Here is a 25,608-nt window from a genome sequence, read left to right as displayed (position 1 = left end):
GTATTTTGTCTTAATGTCCTGAAGAAAAGATTCTACAACCAAGCATGTTTGAAAATTGCTTTTATTTGCAATTCACCCTCTTCTTGTTGATTTTCGTGCTTTTTTTTAAACAAAAATGAGTATTTTCCTCTTCTTAAAGTTGCTCTTTCTCACTCGCTCTCCATCCACTTCTTTCTGCTTCCTCCTAAACGCTGCAGTTCGTAGGCTGAGATGTTCCAAGGACCATTTTCTCCAGGACTGGAAAGGACTTTGGCTCTCACAAGGTTTTTTTCTTTTTAAAATTGATTTTAATGAAAGTTTACAGAGACTTTGTATTTCCATTCATTCATTGTTGCACTTTTCTCCCTGCCCACCCCTCCCCCATTTGCTTTTCTTTCTGAAAAGAAAAAATTATTTCCTTGTTATTCAATCCCTCCCTCGAAGTCCACTCCACTATGCTACCTTTGTTCTGAACTCCTGTCGCTTCTCTATATCGTCCCAATTTTAGTATATGTGATGCCGAAGAGAGCACTCTCACAAGGGTTTTCAATGTCTGAGAATTACAGGAAGGACCCGAACCGCCTGGCAGGACTTGAAACAGAAAAACCAAGCCAATCGCCTTGCTTCTAGCTTCAACGCCTTTTCATGAAGACAGGTTCCCATTAAATTACACAGGATACAAAGTAAGTTTGATGGGGAACAAATACATTTTACAGCATCTTTTATGGGAGTAATAACTCATGAACTCTAAAGGAATTTCACGTTCCATAAAGTGTTATTTGTTTGGGGAGTTTCGCATCCTCATAAATGGTAAGAGTAGGAACACCTGAGTATGCAATATAAAGCAGTTCGGTGATGTAGGCTCCTTTGTTAGACAAATAAGTATCTGAAAGAAAAGAAAGGGGGGGGGAGGCCACTGCTTGGAGTAAATGAGAAAGCCCCCACTTCTGATTACCATCCTTCGCTGTAGTGTATAAAGCGAGGTACGGCGGGATACTTCTAACAGCATCAGAGCAGTTTCTCACGCAGTATCCTCACCAGACGAGCTGTGAAAACCCTAATTATCAAGCCCCACCCCAAGGGTTTCGGATTCAGTGGCTGGGTGAGGCCTGAGAATTTGCATTTGTAACCAGCGTTCCCCGGGACCAGGATATTGCTGCGGGTTCAGAGTTGAGATCCTGTGGCCTGTTCTCCAGAACGCTTCCTGGCTTTACCTGTTTTTAAACCACGGCCTCAGGGTTTTCTCTCCTTACCCGAGAAACCCTATCTGTTTGAAGACAATCGATATTTAGGGAAGATGAGCTGCTTGGGGTTGGCCCCAGAACATTCCTTCCAGGGCCAGTCACTGATTTAAGAAGAAAGAAGAGGGCAGATTAGCACCAGCCCGCAGCTCCAGAGCCTTCAGGCTGCACGTGATCGGGCGCTAGTGTGACCTCCTCCCAGCCCCCAGGTCCCGCCGCGGGAGCGCAGCCGCAGGACAGGCGCCGGCGGGCCCCGCGATGGCGCTGCCGGGCGCGCTCTTCTCCTGCCTTCTGGGGGTCGTGTTCGGTCCCCCGGGCTTGGCGCTGCCCCTGGCGCCCGCCGGCTCCCGGACCCCTTCTCCTGCCGTGGGTGAGTCTGCGGTCCTCCCCGCCCGCAGCAGCCGGAAGCGCTGGCGCTAAGTTAGCATAGTGCAGAGGAGAGGGGGGCGCCCCCGCGGCCGGGAACCCGCGCGCACGCGCCGACAGCACCGGGCGAGCACCGCGCGCGCGGAGGGGGAGGACGGGGCGGCCGGGGACGCGCAGCACTGGAGGGGCTGCTGGAGGGGCATCGGGTGGGGGAGGGCGGGTAGCCCAATTCCGCCTCCGGTTCTCTTGTTTACGCCTTAGTCTGGCAGGGTGTTGTTTTTTGGGAATGCAAAGAGCTGTTGCTTTTCTTACAGCCTACCCTGCGCGGAGGAGAACTGCAGAGTTTTCCTTTCATCTAAGTTTCAGTCCGACTGGGTGCTGCACACAGGTTAGCAGCCTTACTCCCCAGACAAGGGCAGGCACACAGAGTTAATAAACTGCTAACAAGTCTGGTCCTAAATTTACCACCTTCCAGTGACCTTCATTTTGGTGGCTTAAGCAGTGGCTTTGAATATGTCATGGAGATTGTGAGGATGGCACAGGATAGGACAAGATTCAGATCTGTTGTTCATAGGTCGGTATCAGTCATACTTGAATCGATGACACCCAACACAACAGCATTTGTCTATACCTGAGTGCCTAGTAGGCTCCATGCGGCCAACATTTTATTTGGAATGGGCTAAGTAAAAGTTTTGAATAGAGCAGTGGATCGCAAGTAAGTTTCTGGACAAGCAGCAGTTAAAACTCAGCCTGGGAAATTTGGTTAGTAAAACAAATTCACAGGGCCACCATGTAAGACAGTGTCTGGTACAGTGTTGTTGTTAGGTGCCTTCAAGTCAGCTGTGACTGTAGCGACTCTTAGACAATAGATCTGGATTTTGGCCTTTCCTGCACCATCCTCAAGGGCTCTGATAGGCCTGAGCCCATTGTTACAGCACTGTCAGTCATCTTGTGGAAGGTCTTCCTTTTTTTCTCTGACCTCTTTCCTAGAATTTCTTTTTCTAGGAAATGATTGGGACTTCCTAATAATATGCCCAGAGTATGTGGAATAAAGTTTCACCATCTTTATCACTAAAATTACATCCTGTAACCAGGCTACATCCTGGTTGCACTTCCAACACAGATTTATTTGTTCTATTGGCAGTCCATTTCTCTTCTCCAATACCACAACTCAAAGGCATCGATTATTCTCTCATCCTTATTCGTTGTCCAACTTTAAGATGCGTAGGAGTAGTTGAAAAGATCTTGGTTTGGATACAGTAATAGTACTCAGTTTGTACCTTAGATCATTGGCAGCATTCTCTCCAAAACTTGTTTAAAAAGCAGACAAAATCCTACTGCCCTCAAGTTTGTTCCACCTCATACCAACGCCATAAGAAACCTTATTGGCATAGTACAGTAAGTGTTGTGCTGGTTGCCGCAAATGACAGCAAATGTGTTTCTAAGCACAGTCGTCAATTTTAAAAGTGTGAGGCAACATGTTAAGGGAACGATCTGCTTGCTGGAATTCACTAAGGGATCTGTGGGAAAAAGATTGCAGTATTCTTCCATAAAGATACTAATGGAGAACCCACTCTGGCAGCTACTTCCCTCCTTTGGGTTTTTGTTTTGTTTTGTTTTTTCTTGAGTAGAACTGCCCTATAGGGCACTCTTTCCCACAAGAAGTGTTTAGTGGGTTAGAACTGCCAATCTTTTGGTTAGCAGCATGCAACCTAATACAGCAGATTTTTAGTCCCACTCAAAACTTAACTGAATAATTTACTAGTAGGGCCCAGCAATCTATTTAACAGACTCTTCAGTTGGTTCTGATATATGCTAATATTTGAGAATGCCAAGTCTAGAATAAAAATGTTCCAGTAAGGAGCTCTTACAGTGCAGTGGTTAACTATACTAGTCAAAAGGCTGGTGGTTTGAATCCATCAGCTGTTCACAGGGGGAATAGATGAGGAAGTCTGTTTATGTAAAGATTGTTGTTGTTATATACCTTTGAGTAAAAACCAACCCTCTGGCGGTTAGCTGATCTTCCAGGGCGTGTTCGGAGGCTGTAAATTGCATAGAAGAGATTGCCCATCTTTTGGTTGGTGGATTTGAATTGCATACCTATGGATTGGTAGTACAGTGTCTTACAGTGCTTCCTAAGTTACAACATTAGGAACCCCAAGTATTTCTGTTCTGTGTTCTGTTATTGTTATGGGTTTTGGAGATTAATAGCTGAACCTACAGTGAGTTTTCAGAGGCTGCAAATCATATAGGAGGAGATTGCTCACCTTTCTGTCCTCTAGTAGTTGTTGTATACATTGAGTTGGAACAGACCCTACCGTGTGTTTTCAGAGGCCATTCATCTCACAGGGTAGTAAATTGCCCATCCTTCTCCCATAGAGCAGCTGTTTTCTCCAGCTGTGTGCCTTTAGGGTTGCAACACAGCTTCTTGCCACTAGGCCACCAGAGCACCCTGTCTTATAGTTGTTGTTGTTAGGTGCCATCGAGTCGTAGACGACTCATAGCGACCCTATGAACGAACGGTCCGAGCACTGTTCGTACATAGAGTTTCCGGAGGCAAGCCATTTCCGAAGTGGATGCCGCTCCTGCTTGATTTAGTCGGGAAGCTCCAGCCAACACTGTCCACCATGGGTACTGTTACCACGTTTGGCACATCACTGTCACAGTGTTCAGCATCACAGCAACCACAAGTTACTTCTGTACAGCAACACACAGACCACTGCTATACCACCTAGAAGAATGTTTGACTGTCTTATAGTAGAGTCATCATAAACCAGGATTAACAGCAGTGAGTTTATTTAGAATATTTACCTTTTAACAGTGCATATTTTGATTTTATAGGCAGCAAGATTTAGCTAATCTCGGGTGTCATTTATGTCTGATGTGTTGTGGTATTGTTTTTCTTTGTTGTTGTTGATTGCCTTCAAGTGACTCATAGAGACCCTATGAACAAAAGACTTAATGCCTTTTTATCCAAGTTCATAGAGTTTTCAGAGGCTTGTTGTTTAGGAAGTGGATACCACTCCTGCTTCCAAACTTGAATTAATCTGGGAGCTCCACCAAACACAAACCATGTTGGGTAGCCATTATGGTGTTTGACACAACTACGGCACAGTTGTTGTATTATAGCATTTGAGACTCCAGTGGTACAAGGTTCAGTGTTACAGCCAACCCAGATTACCTCAGCACAGCAAATTGACAAAAGTGCTGTTGTTGATTTAGAAGGGTATTCCTCTAAAATATGGTAGATAACAAGGGATTAAAATATAATCCCTAGGAAGAAAAAAGAAAAAAAAATATAACCCCTAGTGCCCAACTTTCAAATATAAGGGCCTTCTAGGAGGTCTTGTTGACTCTAAACAAGAGGCTTAAATAAAAAACAACCAAACATTCCACACCTGACCCTCAACCAAAACAAGAGAGCCAACCTTATAGAGTCCAGCTAGCCTAGCTAACCTTATCTTACAGAGTCCAGCCAGCACTGACCTTATCTTATAGAGTCCAGCCAGCTGGCTTCACCCAGTCTCCAAAATGGAGACAAGGGCTTCGCCTTAAATGCAAGTGCCCCCCAGGAGGGCTTGGGGGCTCTATACAAGAGGCTTAAACAAAAAACCAGCTGAAGAATCCATATAGATCTTCAACCAGAACATTACTGTTATATTTTAACTGTCAAATCACAAAGAATCCTTAAGTTAAAAAGGGCTTTTTAGGGCAAAGCCTCAAAAAGTTCAGAAGGAAATGAGCTATAAACCTTAAGCAATGTTTTAATTAGCTAGACAACTCTCAGCTTGACTAAAATTTTGGTACCTGAAACTTAAGGTTTAGAAGTCATTTCCTTCTTAGACCGATGATCAAAGAAATAGCTCTTTCATATTAAAACATAATGACAGCACAATGAAACTATCAGAAAACAATTAAAAAAAATTTGAGGGGGAGGTATGGGTCCAGTCTAGTGGGAATTGCTGGCTGAACTTGAGTCTCTGTCCATTTTTCTGTTAGCTGGAGTCATATCAGCCTTTTTGTCTATCTAACAGGGTTGCTGTACAGAGGTAATTCATGGTAGCTGTGAAGCTGAACCCTGTAACACTGACGTGTCAAATGTGATAATGGTTAGCCATGGTGGACAGTGTTTGGTGGAGCTCCCCGATTAAAACAAGCTTGGAAGCAGGAGTGGCATCCACTTCCGAAACAGCTTGCCTCTGGAAACCCGATGAACCTGGAGAAACGATAAAAGTTATATAAGTTTTCAGGTCTGTCTTTCATAGGGTCGCTATAAGTCATCTTCAACTCAATGGCACTTAAAAACAACAACAAACAATAAATAAGAAATTAACAACTTCACTTTCATAAGAGAAAACTCCAACTTTATCTTACTGTCACAGTGAGGCAAATGTGGAGGGTTCGCTTATCAAGATACCGCAGGAGAGTTCCTAAACAGTAAACAGCCACCACTTTTCAGGTTTTCTGGATGCAGAGTTCCCAAAAAAACAAGGCTGGTTTCTCCTGGTGTAAAATGACATACCGAATCTGTAACATTGTGCTTGTTTCCCTAGAAACAATCTAGTGGGCAGCTCTGCCGCAGGAGGCATCAGGGGTCATGCTTGGTTGAGACAGGGAGACTTCTCTTGTTCAAACGTGAGACCAAAGCACACAAACCATTCGAACAAACTCTGACATGTATGTGTATAAACAGTGTTGTTTCTTTCAGCCCACAATCTGTCTGAAATCCTCCACTTGTCTCAAAGAATTGCGTATTTGAGATTCCCTTCCAATAGCCTTATTCTTAGTTTCAGTTATGTCACTTTTGCTAGAACTTCTCTTAAGACAGCTCCTTAACACCTTTCCAAGAGATACTTGCCAGATTATGATTGTAGAGAATTCGTTTTCTTGCATAAACAGCATTCTTTTCATATAAATCTGCATCCTTTCCCTTTGAAGATCAGCAATTGAAAGCAATAAAGACTTTTGAAGGCAGAGATACTGGTCAAGGGCAATGAATGAAAAGAAGGCTTTAAGAAATGAAATAATCAGGCCAGTACTTCTCTAGATTATCATTCATAAACTTCAATAGGACATAAACTCCTTCATGAAGTTCCATTAAGAACTTAATATCAAAACTGTATTCTTCCTTTTCCAGGTGAAAAGGGTGAATATAGTTTTACTGCTTGATGGGAGAAGAGTGCGGTGGTGTTCAGCTGCTTAGGACCAGTGGTGGTGTGTCTTGGGGGTGAGAGTACAGCTTCTTACCACTAGGTCACCAGAGCCCTATGGGTGCAGTTTTAAATATTTCTCTGGCTTTAGTTCCAAAGTTTAGAGTGTAACATTTACTCACTATTCATCTATTCAGGTCAGGGAAGCCCTCTCTTTATGACTTTAAATACATCCTACTTTTCTGAATATCCATGGACCATCAAAAGAACAAATGAGAAAAATGTGCAACGATGGTAAGAGGCAAGGATGGTGAACCCTTGTCTTACATACTTTGGGCTGGTTGTCAGAAGGGGCCAGTTCTTGTGGAAAAAAAAGAAAAAAAAAAGTCATGCCCAAGTAGAGAATGAACAAAAGGGGAAAATCCTCACTGAAACGGACTGACAGTGACTAAGAATGCACCCCAGCATGCTGGTGTGCGAGGATAGCACAGGCGTATTACTATAAAATTCACCAAAGTTTTCAGATACAGCAAAGCCAGGGCTAGTGATGCTATCAGCAAGAGGCAGAGAAACACTGAATTCGAAAGTGAAACAAAAAGTTACTGAAAGATATGAAGGTGCCAGATCCGTGAATGCTTCCGTGATTTAGTCATGCAATGTTCAAATCATAGAGCATCCTGTTTCCCGTAGCATATTGTAGACATTAAGCCACATATGGGAGCTCTCAGGGCTTGTTAGGTATCAGAGAGTTGGACAATGACTAGGGAGGATAGAAGGAGAATTGATGCCTTTGAGCTGTGGTGCTGGAGAAGAGTATTGAATGTACCATGGACTGCCAAGAAAACAAACAGATTCATCCTGGAGAGGGTTAAACCAGGCTATTCCTTGGAGGCAAGGATTCTGGGGCTTTGTCTGATATACTTTGGACATGTTGTAAGGAGAGACAGGTCTTCAGAGAGGGACATCATGCTGGGTAGAGTGGAGGGACAGCGCAGGAGGGGAAGACCCTCTATGAGGTGGATTGAGTCAGTGACTGGGGTAATCGGGATGGGTGTGTCAGAGGCAATGAGATTGGCACAGGATAGAGCAGAGTTTAGGGCTGTTGTACATAGGGTCGCTATGAGTCGCAAACGACTCGACGGCACATAACAACATCAACAACAACAACAGGGCTTAGAGGGTTAGAAGTGGTACTGACAACCCCAAAGCAGGGAGGACAATGAATGTGCAATCTCCTCCTGTGTGATTTACAGCGTGGGAAAACCTGCTGGAGAGTCAGCTGGAAGCCAGTTACCGCTGTAGGAGTAAGTTTCTTCACTTCAGGAGTAAATGAAGGAACAAGTGATTGTGACTGCTGTTTGTTGTTGGGTACCATGGAGTTGGAACTGATCCATAGCTGACTCTCTACTGGGTTTTCTGAGGCAGTTAATCGTACAGGAGGAGATTGCCCGTCCTTTTTCCTTGGAGCAGCTCGTGCCACCAGAACTCCCTGTTATTTAAAGAAGGAATTACAGGGTTAGAGCTCTGTCTGTTTTGAGAAAGGCTGTCTCTGAGTAGAGACAATACACTTACACAGCCCTTTGGTAATAGTGCTCAGGGGAACATGTCCCCTCTTTGAAGACAAAGTCCTGTTAATTCAGCTCTCAGGCAGTTTTAAGCAAGAATTGTAAATCTGTTTTCTCAACTGGCAAATATCAGTCGTAACAAGAAATTACCCACATCAGTTAACTGTGTGCCCATTAATGCTTTGCTTACTGCTTGAGTTGTGTTTTGGTAATGTTATGACTCTTAAGATTTTCAGCTAAAATGCTTCAACACACATGCGATTTGGCTAATGTCTTATAACCTCAGGAAGACTGGGCCTTAGGTTTTCAAGCTACAGTCAGAGGGCTAGACTGAACCTAGTGGCTAGGGTGTTTTCATCAAGTATAATTGAACTGTATACATCAGACACATAATGGCAAAATGAAAGCCACTGTTTTTTGTTAAAGCAAATGGTACACAACATGAACAGATTCTTTGAAATGTTTCTGCTCCATATATGTAATCTGCTTGGTAGGAGAGAAACTAGCTTGCATATTAAACAGCAACCCTTTAAACTGACCCTAAATTACCCAGATCTATACAACTCACCTTGTTTCTTTGTATTTCACTGTGACACCATTTTTCCAAATATATGCATTCTTTTTGTCTCCCTAATATTTTGGTGATTCTCGTAATATTTCAAGCTTTGTCATAATGCTGTTAAACTAATAGACTAAAACATACCTTTCATATGCACTGGGAAACAAAAGATGTATGTCACTTACTTTATTGCAATATTTTTTGTGGCGTTCTGGGGCCCAACTCAGCAACTGTGTAATGGTTTGAGTTGAAGGGACTCATGGGTCTGCTGCTATGTCCTCTAAGGCATCCACTTCCTGCACGAGGGACTTACATGGTTTCCACTGCACTCGCTCCCTTTCTGGGCCACGTGATTGGGCCTGGTTGGCAGCTCTGTCCTGCTACAGGATCTTATCCCTGCACAAGGGTGCCAACTCTACTGGAAACCACATGTCCAATGGGAGGCCTACCTCCCTCTCTGCAAATTAGCACACTTGGTTGTCTCTTGTCTTCAGTGCTACAGCTGTTCACCTGGATTACAGCTCATTTACTTGAGTCTAGGAGGTTCTCAGTACAGGGGCCCCATGTCAAAAGATCAGGGTTTATTGTAGGTTTTTATGAATCAGGAGATTCTCCCCCAAATCTCTGTGGGATTGGCCCCTATGTATGCCACTCTCAAGGTGTGGCTGTTCCAGAAGCACTATGAGCCAAATAATCCCCTAGCTGAACTACATTCCTTCTGGGTAAGTATGAGCTATTTATTCAACTAGTAAAAACACCAATGATTTGCAAGAGTGTAGCCAGACTCATTATTTTGGGAGATTGACATTTTGGGAGAATTATAAACCCAGAGTGAGAAAGGCTGTGTAAGAGAAACTCATTCCACTGCAGGTCAGTTCATGGTTTAGCTTTAAAGATCTGTTTGTCCAAGGTCTCAGTAAGACTTTGTAGAAACCATGCAGGTTTCTCTACCTCCTGATTTTGATAATTTGGAAGCTATAAGTTTTGAGTCACATACTATAGAAGAGGAAGGGAGTGGAGTAAATGGAGTTAAAAGGCCTCAGTTTCAAATTGTCTATTCTGTTTATTTACACTATTTTGCATAATGTGACTATATATCATTTCCCATCCCTCTGTGTGACTTCCTTAGCTTCCATTATGATACGTACCAAGCCTTCATTTTTGCATGTTTTACCCGGAGAATGCCTCACTTCTGCTTTTCTGTCCTATCCGTCTGGTGGTCAGAGGTCAGCAACCCAGGGAGATTTCCAGTGGCTGTGCTGCACATAGCTCTGGAGGTTTAGGGCCTGGAGACCTGCCTTGTCTTGGTTTATAGAAATTGATGTCATAAAGACATGTTTTAAATAATAGCCATGCATGCCAACTCGGCTTAATAAGGCCTCTAGGACAAAGAGTAGAATTGTCTTTGATTTAAAGACTTTTTTTCTTTGGATGATTTTGAGATACATTTATCAACTTTTGCTGACAGCCTACACTTTCCTGGAATTCTTTTTAAATATGATTGGTAGAATAAAAAATAATTTGCAACAAGGGCAAACCTTTGGACTTTGAACAGGGCACTCTGAATTGTTGTGAGAGCTTTGCTAGAGGCCAGATCTGTGGCCTTAAACATACATACACATACACACACAGTGCATTTTCTGCACCATTTTGGTGTGTGTGTCTGTGTGTGTGTGAGAGGGGCGTGAATCCCCAGAGGTTTATTATTCATGAAGAACAGCTGAAGAACCTGTCAGCACTATTGTAAGTCTTCTATTTAAAGCATTCTTAAGTGAATCTAAATAATTATCCTCTCATTTATCTGTCTGGTAATTTGGTGTGGTTGTAGTTGCATTAGTCTGGAGAGACTGGTTCCTGGTGAGCTTTCATTACTGAATCACCATGTGGCCTTGAAGTCTAGAATCATGCCTTTGTGAATGACATTGTTATTTGTTATGTTTTATTGAGTAGATTGCCACTCATAGGGACCCTGTGCACAGTAGCTCGGAATCCTGCCCTGTCCTGAGGCAGTCTCACTGTTTCTAACACACCTAACCCAATTATTCCAGAACCTCTGTCAACCCATCTCATCGAGGGTCTTCTCTCCTGCACTGATCTTCTACCTTTTCAAGCATGATCTCTTTCTCCAGGGACTGGTCCCTCCTGGCAACATGCCAAAGTATGTGAAATGGAGCTTCAAAATCCTTGCCTCCAAGGAGAAACTTGATTTCATCTTCTCAGTGTGAACATACCTTTTTGTTCTCCCAGCAGTCCATGGAACATTCAAGACTCTGCTCTTAGCACCACAACTCAAAGGCATCATTCTTCCTCTACTTAGCCATTGCCTAGCTCCCTGATGCATACAAAGTAATTGAGAAGACCATGGCCTGACTTACGCACACGTTAGTCTCCAGGCTGACCTTGTTGCTCTTTAGCACACTGAAGAGGTCACTGACAGCAGATTTTCCTAATGCAATTCACCTTTTGATCTTGACTGGTCCCAAGAGTATTGATTGTGGAACCAAGCAAACAAACTGTTGACAATCTCAGTCTCTTCTCTATCTAACATTGTGCTGCCAATGTATCCTGTTGTAAGAATCTTTGTTTTCTTGATGTAGGTCTTCAATTCATATTGCAGACTACAGTCCTTATTAACCTTCTGCAGCAAACTTCAGGTCTTTTCTCAGTTTAGGCAAGCAAGGTTTTGCCATGTACATAATGCAGATTGTTGATGAATCTTCCTCTAATTCTGACGCTACATTCCTCCTCCTAATGTCCGGCCTCCTGAATGATCTGTTCCATATGTAGATTGAAAAGGTATGGAGAAAGGACACATCTCTGACATGTTCCTTTCTTGATTTTGAACCATGCAGTGTTTCCTTGCTGTATTATGACAACTTCTTCCTGGTCTGAGTATAGGTTTCACATGGGCACAGTCAAGTGTTCTGGGATTCTCATCCTTCTTAGCCACAATTTGTGTTGTGATCCACACATGTTAATTAAAAGCATGTTAGTTGAGGACTACTATATGTCAGAATATAGAAACCCAGGTGCTATTTACATGAGAGGTTGTGTTGTTGGGTTCCATTGAGTAGGACTCACAGAGATCCTATGAGCAGTGGATCTGAACCTTGCCCTATGCTGTACCATCATCATCTCTGATATACTTGAGCCCATTGTTGTAGTTACTGTGTTAATCCATCTCATTGGGGTATGGCACATAACAACAACAACAACAACAATTTAGCACATGCAGTTGGATCACCTTTCTGGGGAATGGGAATATGGACTTGTTCAGACATGTTGGCTGGATAGCTGTGCTCCAAATTTCCTGGTATAGAATGGTGAGTGCATCCAAGGCTGCATCTGTTATTTGAAACAAATCAATTGATATTTCATGAATTCCTGGGGCCATATTTTTTGCCAATGCCTTCATTGAAGCTTCCACTTCCTCCTTCATTACCCTTGGCACTTTTTAGTATGATACTTCCTGAAATTTTTCAGTGTCAATCAGTTCTTTCTAGTACAGTGATTCTGTGTGTTCCTTCCATCTTCTTTTGATTCTTTCTGAGTCATTCAGTACATTACCTGCTATTGTTGTTGTGTGCGGTCAAGTTGCCTCTGACTCTTAGTGACGCTATGTACAACAGCTCTGAACTCTGTTCAATCCTGAGCCAACCTTATTGTCTCTGACACACATACCCCTTTACCCCGGTCACTGAGTCAATCCATCTTTTTTTTTTAAATTAAATTTTATTAATTTTAATGAATATTTTACAGAGATTTTGGGTTTCCATTCATTCATTGTTGCACTGTTTTCTCTACCCTCCCCCTAGTTTGTTCCTCTTTTTTTCCCCCCTTGAAAGTCTGTTTTAGTTGTCCCATTGCCACAGTGCTTGTCAAATCCAGTTCTGATTAATTTCCTTTGTCAGTGTGTCCTTTGCCATTCCCTATCACTCCTCCCTGAGAGAGACTTCACCCTGATTCATAAGGAAAAGGGAACGGCGTATTCTCTTAGCTACTTCCTGCTGAAAAGGGATGCTGTCGGTTTCAGGGTGAAGATCTTCTCTCACTACTCTAAAGGGCACCTTTGACAATAGGAAACACATAGACTATTATGGAGATTGATTTTGGAATTTAGATGCACTGTTATCAATTATGCTTAGCCGTACATGTTGAGTCAATCCATCTTATTGAGGTCCTCCCCTCCCGTTCTTCCTCCACCCTTCCAAGCATGATGTCCTTCTCCGAGGACTGGTCCCTCCTTGCAACATGCCCAGTGTATATTAGATGGAGCTTCACAATCCTTTCTCCCAAGGAGCAGCCTGGTTTCAACTCATCTAGGATGAATCTGTTTGTTCTCTTAGCAGTCCATGGTATATTCAATACTCTTCTCCAGCACCACAGCTCAAAGGCATCAGTTCTCTCTCTGTTATCCCTAGTCATTGCTCAGCTTTCTGATGCCTAGAAAATAATTGCAAAAACCATGGTCTGGATCAGGCACACTTTAGTCTCCAGACTGACATCATTGTTCTTCAGTACTCTGGAGATGACCCTGATAGCAGATTTTCCCAGTGCAATTCATATTTTGATTTCCTGGATGCTAGTACCAAGACTGTTGATTGTGGAGCCAAGCAAATGGAAGCTGTTAACAATCTTAGTCTCTTCAGTGTCTATCATGATGCTGCCATTTGGCCCAGTGATGAGAATCTTTGTTTTCTTGATGTTGAGCTTCTTGCAGTATTGTGGCATGAGGTTTAAATTTGTTTTTCAGTTCTCTCAGCTTGAGAAAGCAGAACGAGTGCCTATCTTTTTATTCTGCAATTCCAGCTCTCTGAGCATTCCATTATAATACTTTGCTTTGTCCTCTCAAAAGATAGAAGCTGCCATTTGAAATCTTCTGTTCACCTCTTTTACTTTGGCATACTTTTTTTTTTTTGTTTGGTCTTCTTGACACTCCAGTACAATTTTTAGAGCCTCTTCTGACACTCATTTCAATTTTTCCTTTCTCCTCTGTTTTTGTAATGACATTTTGCTTTCTTCATGGATGATATATATTCTTGATATCATCCCACAACTCACTTGGTCTTCGATCACTGGTGTTCATTGCTGCAAACCTATTCCTAAGATGATCTTGAAATTCAAATGGAATTGACTCAAGATCATATCTTGGTTTCTGTGGATTGAAATTGTCAACAGCTTCATCTTTCTGGGTTTTACAATTAATACCCTAGCATCCAGGTAGTAAAGAGATGCATTGCCCTGGGAAAATCTGCAGTGAGGGAACTCTCTAGATTATTGAGGAGTAATGATGTCAGTTTGAGGATTAAGGTGTGTCTGATTCAGGCCATAGTCTTTCCAGTCACTTTCTATGCATCTGAGAGCTGGCCAATGAATAAGGATGACAGAAAAGAATTGATGCCTTTGAGCTGTGGTGTTGAGGAAGAGCACTGAACATTCCATGGACGGCCAAGAGAACAAACAGCTATGTCTAGGAGAGAGAGCAGCAAGAGGATCTTTGGAAGCAAGAATAATGCGACTTTATCTCACGTACTTTGGGCATTTTGCTAGGAGGGGCTATTCCTTGGAGAGGGGCATGATGCTGGGAATAGTCAAGGGTCAGTAAAGGAAAGGAAAACCCTCAACCAGGTGGCTGCCACAATGGGCTCATGTGTATCAGGAAGTGTGAGGATAGCACAGAATAGAAGAGGATTCTGATCTTTTATTCATAGGGTTGCTATGAGTTGTGCTTGAGTTGATGACACCTAACAACAACAATAACAATCTAGCACAAAATCCATAACCTAGGGGCCTTGATTTCATATGTAGATGGTATCATCTATTTTATGTGTGGTGAAGGTGAGAATGGAGGACATCCAAATGTGAACACACAGAAAATCAGTGTGCAGAGGTTGAAGGCCATTTGGATTCTGGAGTTAATTTTCTTGACTTCAGATCCTAACTCCTTATTTATGAAACATGTAGTTTGAACTTAATTTCTTTGTACTTCTATTTTTTTATCTGTAAATTGTTGTTAACAATGACTTAATATCTATAAAGTATAAAAATAATTACTTTGTTTATTTTCTTTTTTTTATTATTATTATTTTACTATTTTTGTGTGTGTGTACTGTCAAATCAGATCTGACTGGTATAGGCAGAGATCGCCCCTCCTTCTCCCAGCAGAACATCTGATGGATTTGATCCATGTGCCTCTGGGATTGCAGCACAGCTTCTTGCCACTAGGCCACCAGAGCTCCACTACTTAGTGTATTTTTTATTCTCATTGCCATTGAGCCAGAATCAACTGATAGGTGACCCTCCTGAGAGTTTTCTCAGGCTGTAAGTCACACAAGAGGAAATGGTCCAGTATTTTCCCTTAGAGCCATTGGTGCATTTGAACTGCCAGAGAGGTGTGGCCTTTGGGTTACCAGCACACCTCTCATCTCAGTGTGGCAAGACCTCAATATTAAAGTGATATTCGAATTATATACAAAGCCTCAGCAAAATCATTGATGATATCTTTAAGTTATATCTAAAGAAATGTGGGAGCCCTTCAAAATTGAATTCACATTTTGACTATGCCATTTATATTTTGTGTGCTAGAACAAACTTTCTAATTGACCCTGCGTTAGTTTCTCAACTCTAAAATCAAGGACAGTGATTCTTGTTTCCAAGGGAATTTGACTGAAATGACAGTAAAAAACAGGCAGAATAAAACTGGCTGAGTGGAATTGCCCTGCAGCGTTTCCACACCTAAACAGAAGCAGACTGCTTCATCTCTGTCCTGTGGAGTGATGAGTTGATTCTGTTAACTTTTTCATTTATAGTCCAGTGCTCAGTCCGTTGCATCATCAGGCCGCCATATGAAACAGCACAGTATATTTATATTGCTCAGCACAAAATCTGACAAATAGCAGGTACTTAATACAAAGAGATACTGTTAGTATTAGTAATAAAATTTCCTATGTGAAAGAATTTCATTAAGGTGAATTCCAAGAAGAGATATATCAAATGGTTTCTTGAGTTCACTTAGATACTCAATGGCATCATCATCTTAAACATCTGCTTCCCTTAATATAATTAATATTGAATAGGAGTGTGTGATGGGAGATTTGCCTCTGTTATAGATCTTAAGGACTTCTATAAACGATGGTTTGAGGCACAAAATCTAATAGTAGTGGTGTATATACATTTTACACTGAAGTTGAAGAGGCACTTGGTCAGGAAACTTAAGAGTGAAATTTAGTTCCAGGTTCTGCAATGCATGGACTGAGAAACAGATGAACTACATTGTATTTCTGTTCATTTTTATGGGGGAAAAAATAGGAAGACTTCTCCAAACATTAAATTCTAGGATACTTGCTGTTAAGACACAATTTGATAATTACTATAGACCTTCCAGTAGGATGTAAAGTCCTTTTGTTACTTGTTATTGTTGTTAGGTTCCATCATGTTGACTGTGACTCACGGTAACCTTGTGGACAACAGATGCGAACATTCCCAATCATATGCCATCCTCATAATCTGTGTCCTGCTCAAGCCCATTGTGGTAGTCACTGTGTTAATCCATTTTACTGAGGGTCCTCTTCTGTTTCCTTGATCCTCTTGCTACCTTTCCTAGCATGATACCTTTCTCTGAGGACTGGTTCTACCTGACAACATGCGCAAAATAAGGGTGTTCTAAGGTGCGCTGGTTGCACTTCCTTCAAAACAAGATTTATGTGTTCTTTTGGCAGTCCATGTATAAAAAGAGCAAGGACCACATGGGGAGTGCCATATCTGATCTTTACCAGCTTCACAGGGGGAAACTGTTCCCACCCACAGCATCAGTAACAAAACCAATTCCCATTAGGTCTAACATGTTCTCCACACTGCCATGCTTCCTTCTAGTCATCTCACCACTAATCTTGCTGCTTGGCTGGGTCCAAAATCTGATGTGATAGCAGACAGACCACACAAAACCATACTGGAGGAGTCAAAAGCTTATAATTCAGATTAATAATAGAATATAGTCAAGAGAGCTCCCAAAATGTGCACGGGGGCAACTCAGCCTTAAGCCCGAGTTCTCAAGTCCTGCCACTATTGACTTCCCTAATTGTCCAACAGAGTACTCCATCCTGCCAATATTGGATCTTCACCCAATTGTCTAACAAACTTCTTAGTCCTACCACTATTGGCACCCCCCCCCCAAAGTCCCATCTTACACTGGTTTTCCAGTTCAGCTATTACTGCTGCTGCTGTCCTAAAGCTTGACCTCCATTTCTCTGGGAGATCGTGGGGAAGATCCATCTCTCTGGCTGGGGAAAGAATTCCATCTCTTCTGGTGGGGGAAGAGTTCTTATCTCTGCAGCTAGAGCTATTCAATTTATTGGCAACACTAGCCAATCCTATTGTTGATTGTTGAGACTGGCCAATCCTCTTGTGGAATGGTAGCTAGCCAGTCCCTTTGTGGATAAGCTACCATGCCCCGCTCACATAGCCCCACCCATCTACAGAGTTATCTACATAGTCATCCATGTTAGAAAAGCCATATTGAAAGATAAACTCCACAACTTGTCACATAGTCTTCATTATAGTCATCATGCTATCCTCTGAACCAATCAGTTCTGATATGTGAAGATACTTCCAATTATATTGGAATCTCCATGACACCTCTTGGAAACTATTGCATTTTTCTTTAGACCATCCCAACCTTTAAATAACCATGACTTTCTTCCTTAATCGATGGAAGCAACTGTCTGTTGTTACTGTGTAAATATTTATATGCGAAATCCAAAAGAAAACAACTCGATTTAATAGCATTTCTTGTCTAATCCACAGGACAGTTTTGGCATGTTACGGACTTACACTTAGACCCTACTTACCACATCACGGCTGACCACACCAAGGTGTGCTCCTCATCCAAAGGTGCAAATGCCTCCAACCCTGGCCCTTTTGGAGATGTCTTGTGTGATTCTCCTTATCAGCTTATTTTGTCAGCATTTGACTTTATTAAACACTCAGAACAAGAAGCATCTTTTATGATCTGGACAGGGTAAGTGGTCTGGTAAATAGTCCCTATTCAATATTTACGTACCATGTCTTAAATGTCATCAGAGTGCTCGAGTCTTAAAGAAGATTCATTATATATTTTACAGATTATTTGGGCAAAAAAACCTAGATAGAATTAATAGGTATTATTAGAGATAAGAAAAATATCCACATGGGGTTGTTTTTTTTTTTTTTTTTTTTTATATAGACTTTAGAAGTATGTTTTTTTCTCATGCTTTTATTTTTTATATTATAATTAAAAGTTCATTAATTACTCATTCACATTTTATAACATTAATTACAACAGATTAATATATTATGTTTGACCAATATATTTCTATTGCCTTCTCCTTCATACAATTGACTTACTAATTTTCATTCCTCTCTCTCTCCCTTTGTATCCCTGGTAACTATCCAAAAATTAATTCCTTTTGTATGTAAACCTGTCCCTAACTTTTTTTTCTCTCTCACATTACTGTCAAGATAGAGCTGACCCACCAGTGTGTTTTCAGAGGCTGTAAATCACACAGGAGGAGATTGCCCATCTTTCTCCTACAGAGCTGCTTGTGGGGTCAAACCACCAGAAAGATGCCACCTTTTGATTTGCAGAACACTCATCTGACTATGTCACTAAAGTTTCCTTAGCTTTTTATAATAATGGTCTTATACCATAAGAATCCTTTTGCAGCTTATTTTACTTAGCATTATATCCTCTAGATACAGCCATATTATGCAATATGCTGCACTCTTTTTTGGTATTGCTGATTTCTTTGCCCCATTTATTTTTCTGTTCTGAATTAATTTTCTTTATAGCCTTTCTCATCATTTCCCTCATTACTTGAGCAGTATGTTTGTACAGATCTTTGATATATTTATTACTGTGGTAATAAATATTTATTAAATGAAGAAATAGAAACCAAAAGCAGCAGTAGGAGTTAATCTGTGAAGGCAGTTTTATAAGGGATCGTCTTTTGCTGGTATAACTAACATTGCATCCATCATGACAGAGGGAGTAGGCTTCTTTCCCAGTATCCTAACTAATACAGAGTACTTACTAGTTATTATATTAATGAATTGTTGTTCTTGTTGTTATGTGTTATTGAGTCAGAACTGACTCATGGGTCAGAACTGACCATCCAGATGATTTTCAGAGACAATACAATCTTACAGGAGGAAATTGCCCATCCTCCTCTTATCGAACAGCTGGTAGATTTGAACTGTATTCCTTTGGGTTGGCAGTGCAGCTCCTCAGCACTAGGCCACCACAGTTTCCTTGTTAATTAATTAACATATTGTAAATCCTCATTCAACTTTTACAAATAGGCATCAACATTCCCATTTTAAAGAGAAGGAAAATGGAGGCACCAAACATCTAAATAGTTTCCCCAGGTCTACACAGCTAGGAAATGGGAAAGCTGGTATTTAAATCTAGGCATTTTGGCTCTACAGTATTACTATACATTTTTTTCTCATAAACTTTCAGTCAGTTAGAGAAGGAAGTTGAAATTACTAGCTCCTTTTTTGTATTACATGTCTTGTTATTTTTTTTATTTTTTATTTTTTTTTTGTAGAATTTTATGTGGAGACAGGAGAGTAGACATTTGGAAAAGAAGTTTTTCAATTCATCTTAACTTTATTTGCTGTTTTATAGTAGAAGCTGGTAATATTATTTTTTGTTGTTTTTAAGTTTTACTAATTTTTAATGAATATTTACAGAGATTTTGGATTTCCATTCATTCATTGTTGCACTTTTCTCCCTGCCCCTCCCTCAGTAATACTGTTTTTACAAGGCCTCATGGCTAAGTTTTACAGAAGCTGAATTTGCTTTCTATGACTTGTCTCTTCGCAGGGACAGCCCACCTCATGTTCCCGTACAAGAACTGTCGACAGACATGGTTATAAATGTGATCGCCAACATGACAAACACCGTCCAGAGTCTCTTTCCAAAACTCCAGGTTTTCCCTGCACTGGGTAATCATGATTACTGGCCACAGGTAAATGACCTCGACTTCCAAAGTGCTCCCAAGAGTTTCTTAATTTTCTGAAGCTGTGAATTGCATGGAGGAAGATTGCCCATCTTTTTCCTGAGAAGCTGCCGGCAGGGTTCAGAGCTATTGTACATAGGTTTGCCGTGAATCTCAGGTGACTCCATGGCATATAACAACAACAATAATATAAAGATAATGACAATAATGTACCAACAATTGGGGTGGAAATAGAGTCTGTGTAGGTTTGGCATCACCTCATAGCTGCCCCTCCATCGGTTTCTGAGGCTGTGAATTGTACAGAGGAAGATTTCCCATATTTCCTGAGGACCTGCTGGTAGATTCGAACTGCTAGAGAGAAGCATATATACATACAAGTATTCAATTAATGCATACTTTGGGTTAGTAGCACAACTTTCTGTGCCTCACACTGCTGAACTTCCTTGAAGAGTGAGTTAATGCTAATCATTAGAGGAGAAAAGATGAGTGCTTTGGAGACTTTAAACTGTAATATTTTATAAAACTATCACTAGTGAATTTTCAGTAGAACTCTTGTAGCCTTGTGGTAAGAAGCTGCACTGAAATCCTAGTGTGTTTCAAAGCCACCAGCTGTTCTGCAGGAGAAAGATAGGCAGTCTCCTTCCATGTGAGTATTGCCTCTGAAAACCAGCTGGAGTGTCGGCTCTGAGTTGGTTCCAACTGAACGGCACTCAACAACAACAGTGATTTTTCAGAAACAAATTATACATGTGAATAATTATTTTCTTCTTTCCTTCATACATTTCTTCACTTTCTCTTTTTGAGTAATTTTTTATTCATATTGAGAATTAGCAGGAAAGGTTAATGTTGACAAATGTTTACCTTTTGCAAATTTTCTATCAGACATGCAAAATTTCATAAACTTAATCAAAACTTAATTGTGATTAAAACATAAAAACATAACAGAATGCCCTAAAAACTGAAGAGGAATGTCTTTGTTAAAGTCCTTTACATCTAGTTATGTGACGATTCAGGATAGAAAGGGTGGTTGGAGTATTTAATCACAGTGACTATCTATTTATTCCTAATAGATTAGTCTTCCTGTCACAGCTGGATATTAGTCCTACTTCCAGGGTTCTGTTGTCATGGTGTGCAGTATTGTTTATAGAAAACAAGGAATCTCAAATGTTGGTTAGTCCAAGGAATTGCAGGTGACTGCTCCATGGCTTTTTGTAAATAATGTTTTATTGGAACAGTCCATGTCTGTCTGTTGACTAATGGTGAAATAAATGTTATGACCAGCAGGCTAAAAGTTATTTCCTGTCTAACCCTTTATAAAAACCGTTTATAGAAAAAGTTTACTGACTCTTGATGTAGTTCTGTCCTTTCTTTTATAGGTGAGAAAATTGAGGGTCAGATATGTTAAATTGCTGAAGTTCTCATGTTCCATATCTGTATCTCAGGAAAGAGCTTACACCCCGGATCTTTTCACACTAGTGTTATGTTGAATTCAACCAACATTCTTTGCGACATCTCTTAACTCTTGCCCAACAAAAATGCTCAATACTTTATGAGCATATTTACTTTCATGCACCCCGATGATTGGCCACATTTTTCTCTTAGACCATCTTTTTCTTTTTTTTTTTTTTTTATCTCATGTTACCTGTGTGCTTAATGGAAAATTTGATTATGAAGCACAGTCTCCTCTTATAAAGATTGACAGCATTAGACCCAATGGAGGGTCACTATGAGTTGGAATTGACTTGATGGCAGTGAGTATAATCTCATTGCGATAATTTTCAAAATTTATGCTCAAATGATGTCTTGGAACTGACTTCTCCTCTTGAGATAAACAATATATGAATTGTTGTGAGTCAGCGACTTAACAAATGTCAACCGTCAGCTCAGCATACTGTTTAACAATTCAGAGCCTTGAGGACAATTTACAAGTGCAAAAGATCACACGTATGTTTTTTAATACCTTAAATGATAAATAGCTATAGTAGAAAATATGTGATATTCGCTGGGATTTAAATCTCCATTCAGTTTTGTTTTTTAATAGATCAGCCAATTTGAATAATTCATTTAATGTTCTACTGTTTCAGATCTATTGGCCCCCTATTTGTAGATGTTGTTCATCCATTACAACTCACAGCTGACCCTCCAGTGGGTTTTCAGTCTGTAAATCACATGGGAAGAGATTACTCCCATGGGATTGCTCCCATCTTTCTCCCATGGAGCAAATGGTGGATTTGGACTACTTGCGTCTGTGTTAGCAGCACAGCTTCTTTACCTCCTAGGCCACCAAAGCTCCCTGGTAGATAGGAATAATTATTTATAGATAGAAACAATATAAGAATAAAATTTTATATGGCAATTAGGGGCCCAAGTTTTAAAGGCAATTAGTGAAAAAATATATATACAAAGGGCATATTTGAGTTACTGTCACATAATGTCATTGTTGTTAATTGCTGTTGTGTTATTTCTGACCCTGGATCCCTGAGGGCACAGAAGACTGCATAGATTTCCAAGACTGTGACCTTTTGTAAGCAGATCACTTGTAAACTACTTATAAGAAGACACCTCTGGGTGGATCTGAACTAGGAATAAAAAAGTTAACATCCTTACAGGGGCAGATGCAGATGCACAGCCCCATATATTATACCATGTGAGTAAATAAATATACATGAGTCATACATTTGCTGCTTTTACACAAGAATAGTTGTTTGTGTGGGCAGCCTAAGCCATCCTGTGGCTTCCCAAGCAAGCTGTCATGGTCAAGGTCCTCACTGCTTTTAGTTGGCAATCCCGTGCTTAACCATTGGTGCCACCCAAGGACATAATAAGCATTCAGTAAATGGAATGGTAGTTATTCCAGCTTGTCTGCATGTAGTGTAGTTGTTCAGTTGTTTTACAAGGTGCATTTGACTGAAATTGAGGTTCTGTTTTACTTTACTTTCATCTGTGTCTTTTGTGTGTGCATGCATTCAAATCTTTTAATAATTCAAAAGTAGAAATATTAACTTCTACGATATATTTTATTATATATCTAGTTAAAGTAAAGCCATTATAGTGTAAACATTTAATTTCCTTTATCTTTCTCACTTATGGGCTTTGTATCTGAAAGACCTACTTCTATTGCCATTCTCCCTGCTTGCACTTTACTAAATATCAAATGTGACCTGCAAAATTCCAAAATAAATTCTTATAGAAACTCATATCTGAGATCTGGTTCTGATAAATGTTAGGACAAATAAATTTATAGTGTCTTATTTCTCCATTACGCACCATGGTTACATAAACATTTATACACAGACGTATGTCCCCACCCATTACATCAGGAGAGATAGATATTAGTGTGGGCAGCCCAAGGATTCTTGCCTATGCCTCCCAAGGAAGCAATAAAGGCCAGGATCCTCCTTTACTCCTGCATTGGCAAGTCTGGTACCGCCAAACTTATGGGCGGGTCCTTTCTCCATTACACCTTGTTTTTTTGGCAGTGGTCACATCACAACCAGAAAGAAATGGAAAAGATCATGGTGAAATATACAATTGGGTATATGTCTGATGGTGGGATGACCTGGGATTTAAACCTATCTCTTGAACTGGTCAGCTGTCCCTAGCAAGTTATCTAAGTTCTCTGCTGCCCATATAATGTCATATTCAAAATAGTAAACTGGAGAGTAATTTTTATATAATTTAAGATTCTGGAAGGTGATGTCAGTATCTTCGTATCCATTCAAAAGGAAAGAAATGAGCAAGACTGTTATTTTATATTGTTAGTAATATTGTTATCATTTCTTAATTAGGATTTAGTTTGCCCTAGTTCTTAATTCTCTGTCAGATAATCTCTACTGTGAATGGAAAGTATATTTTAGATAGTTCCCTTCAATTAAGTTGTTTGGTTATTACTTGAATGAATGTACATCTGTTCTCATCATGTATCATAGCAGTTAGGAAAGGTCACCTTGAACTACTAAAGTAACTCTTGTGTCATCCTGGAAAATGACTAAGTGATTTTTTGTTAATGCTGACTGGAAAATGTGTCTAAAATATATTTATATCAGCAAAATACAGAAGGAAATGAGGAAGTAGGAAAAGGGCTTAGCTTTAAAATATTTTAAATAATAGAAATAGTTATATCAGACAAGTGACTTATTTTTATTCAATATATCTTAAAGATTGTTTAGTCCGACATAAAGAGACCTTGAAATGGAAAAAAAAATTGATTGCAAATAACTATAATAATATAAATGTGGATTATAAGCCGTTCCTTTGTCATGCTGCACTAGACATTATGTGGTCAGGAGCAAACTTGCTTTTAGTAAGTGTGCTCCTTCACACATCTTATGCCCTGGCCCACTAAAACATGTGATCTGGACTGGGTTGGAATTATACTTTCATACCTGTATTTGTGTTCAGGCCACTGTTGCTATTTTTCTCTGATGCTATTTCATGTGGCTAGGTGAAATCATTCTTCAGGAGTGGAACCAAACCCTCTCCACCCTGACATGCTGGGGAAGGATCTCTGGTAGCATTCAGCCAGCACATTGTTGTATAGTTTTGTCTTTCCTTTCCCAACTAATTTATAGTATCTTAAAGACTCAGCAAATCTGATATTCATCCTTGCATTTCCACATGCCTAATGCTTAAAAGAACTGATAAGATCTTGGAAAAAGTGCAGCCAGAGGCCTCCTTTGTCGCAAAGATGGAGAAATTTCTTTCTTTTTTTTTTAGAAATTTCTTTTTAAAAAATTTTATTTTATTATGTTTTATGCATGTACCATCAAATCAGATCTGACTGATACAGGAAGAAATTGTTCCTCCTTCTCCAGCAGAGCATCTGGTGATTCAAACTGTGCACCTCTGGGATTGCAGTGCAGCTTCTTGACACTAAGCCACCAGAGCTCCTGAAATTTCATTTTTCATCCTTAGGATGTGTAGCTAGGCAAGGCTATTTCTTGGAAAGGGACATCATGTTTGGAAAGATGGAGGGTCAGCGAAGGAGAGAAAGACCCACCCCCCAAGGAGATAGCTTGACGGTGATGACTTCAACTATGAGCTCAAGTGAATCAGAAATGAAGATGGCACAGGATAGGGCAGGGTTCAGGTCAGCTGTTCATAGAATGACTGAGTCGTATTCAACTTGATGGTACCTAACAACACAACAATGCTGTACAAAATTTTAGCTGATTAGTCCTTATGTCTTCTAATATTTATATGGTGTATTATGTTGTTTGTGGCCAGGATCAACTGCCTATAGCCACTAGCAAAGTGTATAATGCAGTAGCCACACTTTGGAAGCCATGGCTAAATGAAGAAGCTACCAGCACCTTAAGGAAAGGTAAGTGAAGGATTTGCTCATCTGTATTTGCCTCTCATTTTTATTTGTGTCATTTAGACTTAAAATCTTTAATGCTCTTGCTGTGCCAACTCCACGGGGCCTCTGAGCTCAGTTTGTCTGGAGGACGGTGAGTAGAAACATGGCTTTGAACATCTGCTAGGAACCTGTTTAGGTGGCGGGAAGCCTTTTTCCCATTTTTTCCCCCACCCTCAATTAGTCATGTTTCATGAGAAGCAGACTTGAATGTAAATGAATGCATACTTTTATAACTAACTAGTACATTGAGTGAAAAAAGAAGATGGATATTACGTTTTGACCAGGCAAGCAAGGTTTTAGTAAACAAACCTTTAGTGATGCTAACTGAGTGTAGATGCTTGATATGCTGGGACTTAAGCACATCCAGTGAAATCTTCCATCGGCTGTGTCTT

General features: G+C 40.5%; 1 protein-coding gene across 1 annotated transcript in view; it reads left to right on the top strand.

Moving 5' to 3' along the window:
* The first annotated feature begins 1,478 nt into the window (after positions 1-1,478).
* The window catches only part of SMPDL3A (sphingomyelin phosphodiesterase, acid-like 3A), a 35,908-nt gene continuing 11,778 nt past the window's right edge, over positions 1,479-25,608 (top strand). The window contains exons 1-4 of the mRNA XM_006879143.1: positions 1,479-1,590; positions 17,663-17,876; positions 19,722-19,866; positions 25,084-25,180. Coding sequence (XP_006879205.1) covers positions 1,479-1,590; positions 17,663-17,876; positions 19,722-19,866; positions 25,084-25,180 — 568 coding nt within the window. The remainder of the gene's footprint in view (positions 1,591-17,662; positions 17,877-19,721; positions 19,867-25,083; positions 25,181-25,608) is intronic.

The sequence above is a fragment of the Elephantulus edwardii genome, unplaced genomic scaffold, assembly GCF_000299155.1.
Source record: "Elephantulus edwardii isolate Elephantulus edwardi_28Jun2011 unplaced genomic scaffold, EleEdw1.0 scaffold00002, whole genome shotgun sequence".
In the NCBI taxonomy this organism is placed as follows: Eukaryota; Metazoa; Chordata; class Mammalia; order Macroscelidea; family Macroscelididae; genus Elephantulus; species Elephantulus edwardii.
The sequence above is the reverse complement of the archived record's forward strand: the minus strand, read 5'-3'. Positions and strand labels throughout refer to the sequence as shown.